Consider the following 5357-nt stretch of genomic DNA (forward strand, 5'->3'; position numbering starts at 1 on the left):
CGTGATTCAACAGTCCTTTTCCAGTTTTTGAATGAGGAAGGTCTCGATGCACTAGTCAATTTCTAGTCAGATTTTACATAGCAGCAAGGCAGCCTCAACTACAATGACCTGCTCGTTATCTGTTAAATGGCAGGTTTCATTATGATATAAATCCATTTTATTTTGTATTTCAAAAATAATTTTTCTTATGTTTTTAAATTATTTTGATATATAGATATATTTTAAAAAATAATAAAAAATATTATTAACTTTATAATTGTCTCAGGTTTCATTGGAGATGTTTAGAACAGCAGAGCAAGCCAATACCCTTTCGGGCCAATTTGCAACTTAGCTAATTACTGTCCGGAAAAAGCAGTAACCTCTAACAATTCGTCGCCTCCTAGCCAAACCAAGTATTTGACAACTCCCCGAGCAATTTCCTCAACACTAGGCATTTCTTCCAGCAAGCAAGAACAACGCAGCCAGTATCATATTACGCTACGCATGATCCAATAACAAAAAATACAGTCACATTCACTGAAGCAGGAAACCCTCGTTTATTTTTTCTGACAAGACTATGAAATCAAACAATCTAAGGAATATTTTTATTCTATCAATCACAGCAGAATACTGATGTAACACCGACCTGCAACCAGCAACCCTTACAAGTGCAATTCAAAATAGATATATCCTTGTGGAACTGTTGAAGACTGGGTGGGAATGGACAGCTTTCCTGTATTTGTTACTCAGGTGGAAGCTCTATGTATACGAGACTCTCCTCTCCCGGTCAAGTTGTAGATAGGAACGAGTTGAGAATAACCCTGCAAAGCCCCTCGACAAGCATCCTTCAACTGCACATGGAGATTTCATGGACCCCAGCGAATTATTCTGCTTAGTGATATCCATGCCATCACTGGCTGAATTACCAGGTGGATTATCCTCCCAGTTCAATGGTCTGTAATCAATCAGCTTACTTCTCTTTGAATTCAACATAAAATTTGGGCCGACAGAATCAAGGAAGACAGCATCTGAGGACACCATTTCCTCCATTTGAAAGCTAGATAACTTCCTCTTCAAACCAGGAGTATCTTTCAATCCTGCAACAAAAAAACCAAGTATTCAGGAAATAGCTTACAGGTAACATAAAAGTGAAAACAAAAGGGCATGGTACAAAACGGAACTGAAAGGGAACTTTCAAGCAATTACCAGGAAGAGGGTCTTCAAATGTGCATGATTGAGACTCTGAATCACCACAATTACAGAAAAAGTTTGGCTCCCTGTTTGACCCCAATACCCTGCAAGAAAATATTGTAAATGCATGTGAGTTCATAGTTAGTGACAAAGGAGGGAAAGTTGGAACAGCAGTCTCAACATCAAAATTCACTTATCTTTGCTACTCGTGCTAGAATGAGTACTAAACTACCTAATATCATTCTTTCAAAGACCCTTAAATTTATATCCACATGCATAACTCTAGAAGCGTGTGGAAACTATTGATGAGTAGTTTCTAAAGTATTACGTGAGGAAAAAAAACAATCAAGTCACTAAACAGTATTTGATTCAAATTATTTAGTCTTGAATCTGTAAGTTACATTTCGATGGTAACATCTTTAAGCAAAAATAAATAAATTTCTATAGAGGTTCACAGAATCTAGAAAAAGATGAAGAGAGAAACTGAGAACATTTTATCACCATTGTTACCAAATATATTTTAAACAAGTTATGGAGTTGATGTAAGTTTTCATTATTTTGACACCACTACTTTCCTACCTGTGACTCAAAGTCATGTTATGTTAAACACATTCTAAATCTTTACTAAAAGTCAAATTACAGCAGGTACAAACTATAAAGAATTTGTTCAGTTGAATTTCAAATTTAAAGTATATATGTTTCATGGACAGAGCAAGGAATTCAAATATCCAAACACGAACAACTATCCAAGTTTTCTTTTTCAGGGATACCTATCCAAGTTTTTAAAGATGAAATTTCAGAAATGATATACAAACAATAATAACTTTTAAGTTTCCAAGTTAGATAGCTGTTGGGTAATCAGCACTTCGACCACATTTAAAATATTATCATGGTTATACGCTTAGTTCCGGGATCTCTTTTTCTGTCTTTCATCCCCCAGAACAGAGTAGGTCACGGCCCTGTTCTTTCTAATTCAAAAAAGAAGAAAAATAGCTGACTATCTTTTAAATAAAAGGAAAACTCGCTTTTGCATGCGAGTTACTATGAATTTCAAATGTTGTCTTCTTTCTTTATGTCACTCTTAGCAATAAATATTGAACTCTGTGCCTTCAAGCATTTTAACTAGAAATCTATACTATAGGTGTAGCTGTGAAGAAGAAATGAAAGTTTAAAGGGGGTGGTCACCATGGCCCATCTTGATTTCTACCCATTCGGTGACTTTGGCAGTAGCCCTCATTGAACCGACTTGAATCTGAACTATGATAAGAGTCTGACCAAAATCGGATTTTCTTGGCGTGCCATATCTATTGTAGGCATATGGGGAAAAGGCAAAAAGGAAAAAGAAAGTGATTGGTAGGCAACAGATTAGTTTTTCTAGTAAAACAAATGTTCTAACTAGGCTAACATCCAAGACATCAAGGAATATCTTTAAAATTTAGTGAAACACGGTTGAGGATATAGATATCAAACCTGTACATGTGCTCAACAAAGTCATCTATTAGGACAGGCCAAGCACCTACAAATAAGAAGCATACAAGTAAGCATTACTCTGTTACAAACAAAGATAAAACAGAACCAAGTCATGCATGCTCCTGTAAAGCAAACACACAGAATCAACAAAGAGAAAGAAAAACAAAAGAATGCCTAAGACCTTATTTTCTATAGCCTTGTTGCTTTATTATTTTCCAGAAATTCCTCACTTATGAAACCTTAGTAGAGATTCCCATACTCATATACCATGATCCTGCTCAGACACTATCAGAGAAAAACAAAATAGAAAATGACAAGGCATGCTTAAGGAAGGGAGATTTGAGAGAATCATTTAGTTCCACATGGTTGATAAAAGCAGAAGACTAGAAACACTAGCGAACCAATTTACAAATTACAAACATAGTTTTCTTCCAGCTGATTGAAAATAATTTCCACTATAAACCACAATTATTGATTCAAAACCCCAAAAAAACACGAACACAAACAGAGCTGTGCTTAAAAGTGGAAAACTTAGAAAGCAGAAGTGCAGCAAATATAATGAACAAATGTTTTGGAAAAATTGCTCAAAATCACAGGGAAAGGAGTCCATTCTATCAATACTAAAGCTGACAAAAGAAAGGGCACAGACAAATTGTTGTGGATAAATGATGTCCAACATGTGGCTTTATTGTATAGCTTAAATGTGTGTGACTAAATCATTGAATCCTTTAAGACATTGTACCTTCAGGATCGTACCCTTCAAGATTTTCATGTACACACCGGCTAAAAGCTAAAACTTGTTGCCAAGTATCCTCAGATATATTGTGTCGTTGATTTTCCTAAAAGCGATCAAAAGATTAGTTGCTTCAAAAGGACTACAAAAAACAGGTGAATGAGACCACAGATAATATTTATAAGGTACTGGTATGCATTGACCACTTATTGTTCAATTGTTCAACTGAGAGACAATATATCCCAATAACTTATGTATCCACAAAAAATGAACAGATACATAAGCATTTCATAAAGTACTCTACTCAACTGGAAAATCCTTCCACAGGATAAAAAGGCAAAAACAAAATGAATCACAAATCACAGTTATCCAGTTAGTTTAGTATCACCCATACCTGAACAAAGTCACACCATTGGTTTAGCAACCGAAACCTCCCAGCTAAAATTAATTTCCATGCTGTAATAGCCTTGTTTACAGCTGCAAGAGAAATTCAGGGAAATATAAAAGAATCCATTAAACCATGCCTAGATATCAAAGACATTAGAAATGAGAAAACTTACTGATATTCTTTTGACCATTTTCACGGCACATGAAGAATACAAAATCATAGAAACGAGAAAATTCTGAGAAATCCACCTACAAAAAGGTAGAGTTATAAACAAGAAACATAATATTAAATATTCCCTTTTTTTTCTGTAAATAAAAACAGATTTAGGAGTGACATTTCTTAATAGAGAACATCAATGAGGAAATCAAAATAAATGTCTCCAGTTCAAGAGCTTAATAAATGAAACTCACCATAAGTTCTAGCTTTGACATGAGCTTGAGAAGTTCATCAAAAATTGAAGTTCTGTCAAATGAAATGCCATAAATCTTTTCAGGAAATAAAAAAATAAAACAAAAGGAAAGTACATATCTAGCTAAACAAAAACTCCATATAATCACATAGCAAATGACACTCAACTGGAAGAGTTTATATTTATATACACCAGGTATGCTTTTAGAGCATGTTGAATCCTACGAGCATCAAGAAAAGACTCAACCCAGATAAATGGCAAGTTTGTCTTGCAATGTTCAGATTCAACCTATGAGTTAGGTTGTTCACATATTCCCATCATCAGAGGTTAGTTGTATTTGGGTCCAAGACATTTTGAGAAAACTTGCCACTACTTAAGTCCTACTGTACAATTACTAGAACTTATCATACTAATTTTTCCAGATGTGTATGCATCTGGACAGATAAATAACAGCATCCAATAACTAATAAACAAGATAATTAAGTCCTGACGTGATTTGTTTTCAGCAGAAAAATAACATTTCATAACCAAATCTCAATTCCGATGTCACACGCATCTCACCATGAATACTAAGATAAACGGATGTTCAAAGTATTTCTTGAATCTTATTATATAAGGGTTATACACAAGAACAACCATCTCACTTTTAAAGGCTCTTGATTTACATGAAACACAATCTTTTCTTCTCTGTTTTTTTTATTTGAGAAAACTAATACTCACAGAGTAATGATGTTCATCAGAAAACACAAAATATCCTTAAGCTTTACATTGAGGCCTAACACCAATAATATCCTAAAACTATAATAAAAGCCACAATTTACACATAAAAGTCAGTCCCTAAAACCTCTCAACGAAACCCAGACCTCAAAACCAAGAAACTCAATCAAATCCTAAGCAAACATCAAATCCGTTAAATATCAACAAAAGGGTACTTCCAAACCCAACAAAACAGTAAATTTAACTCCAAGGATAAGTTTTTATAACTAACCTTGAATGGAATTTTAAGTCCACAATTTTCGAAAGCTGCGCCAAAGCATCCCTGGAAGTTTTACCCTCGTGTTCATCATTTTCATCCGTTTGACATGATTTTAGTGATCTAATGTCATGGTAACGGATGTAAATCTCAAAGATTGAACACGGTGAGTCCATATCGGTCGGATAACAGGAAGGTAGATGGGGTTTTAGGG

General features: G+C 34.7%; 1 protein-coding gene across 1 annotated transcript; it reads right to left on the reverse strand.

The window, feature by feature from the left end:
- Positions 1 to 465: 465 nt before the first annotated feature.
- LOC105115464 (uncharacterized) lies at positions 466 to 5351 on the reverse strand. Its single transcript, XM_011012352.1, has 8 exons — positions 5159 to 5351; positions 4172 to 4223; positions 3934 to 4009; positions 3768 to 3850; positions 3383 to 3479; positions 2641 to 2686; positions 1186 to 1274; positions 466 to 1076 (listed from the first exon to the last, which is right to left on the reverse strand). The coding sequence occupies exons 1-8, from the start codon at positions 5317 to 5319 to the stop codon at positions 739 to 741; spliced, it is 942 nt and encodes a 313-aa protein (XP_011010654.1). The 5' UTR covers positions 5320 to 5351; the 3' UTR covers positions 466 to 738.
- Between the last annotated feature and the right edge of the window lie 6 nt (positions 5352 to 5357).

This window comes from Populus euphratica, unplaced genomic scaffold (assembly GCF_000495115.2).
Source record: "Populus euphratica unplaced genomic scaffold, PopEup_1.0 scaffold707.1, whole genome shotgun sequence".
Lineage (NCBI taxonomy): Eukaryota > Viridiplantae > Streptophyta > Magnoliopsida > Malpighiales > Salicaceae > Populus > Populus euphratica.

Coding starts and splice junctions, on each gene's coding strand:
- LOC105115464 (XM_011012352.1), bottom strand. CDS start 5,319: ATGGACTCACCGTGTTCAATCTTTGAGATTTACATCCGTTACCATGAC. Junction 4,224..5,158: donor GACTTAAAATTCCATTCAAG/GTTAGTTATAAA, acceptor TTCATTTGACAG/AACTTCAATTTTTGATGAAC. Junction 3,851..3,933: donor AAATGGTCAAAAGAATATCA/GTAAGTTTTCTC, acceptor TTTCTCTTGCAG/CTGTAAACAAGGCTATTACA.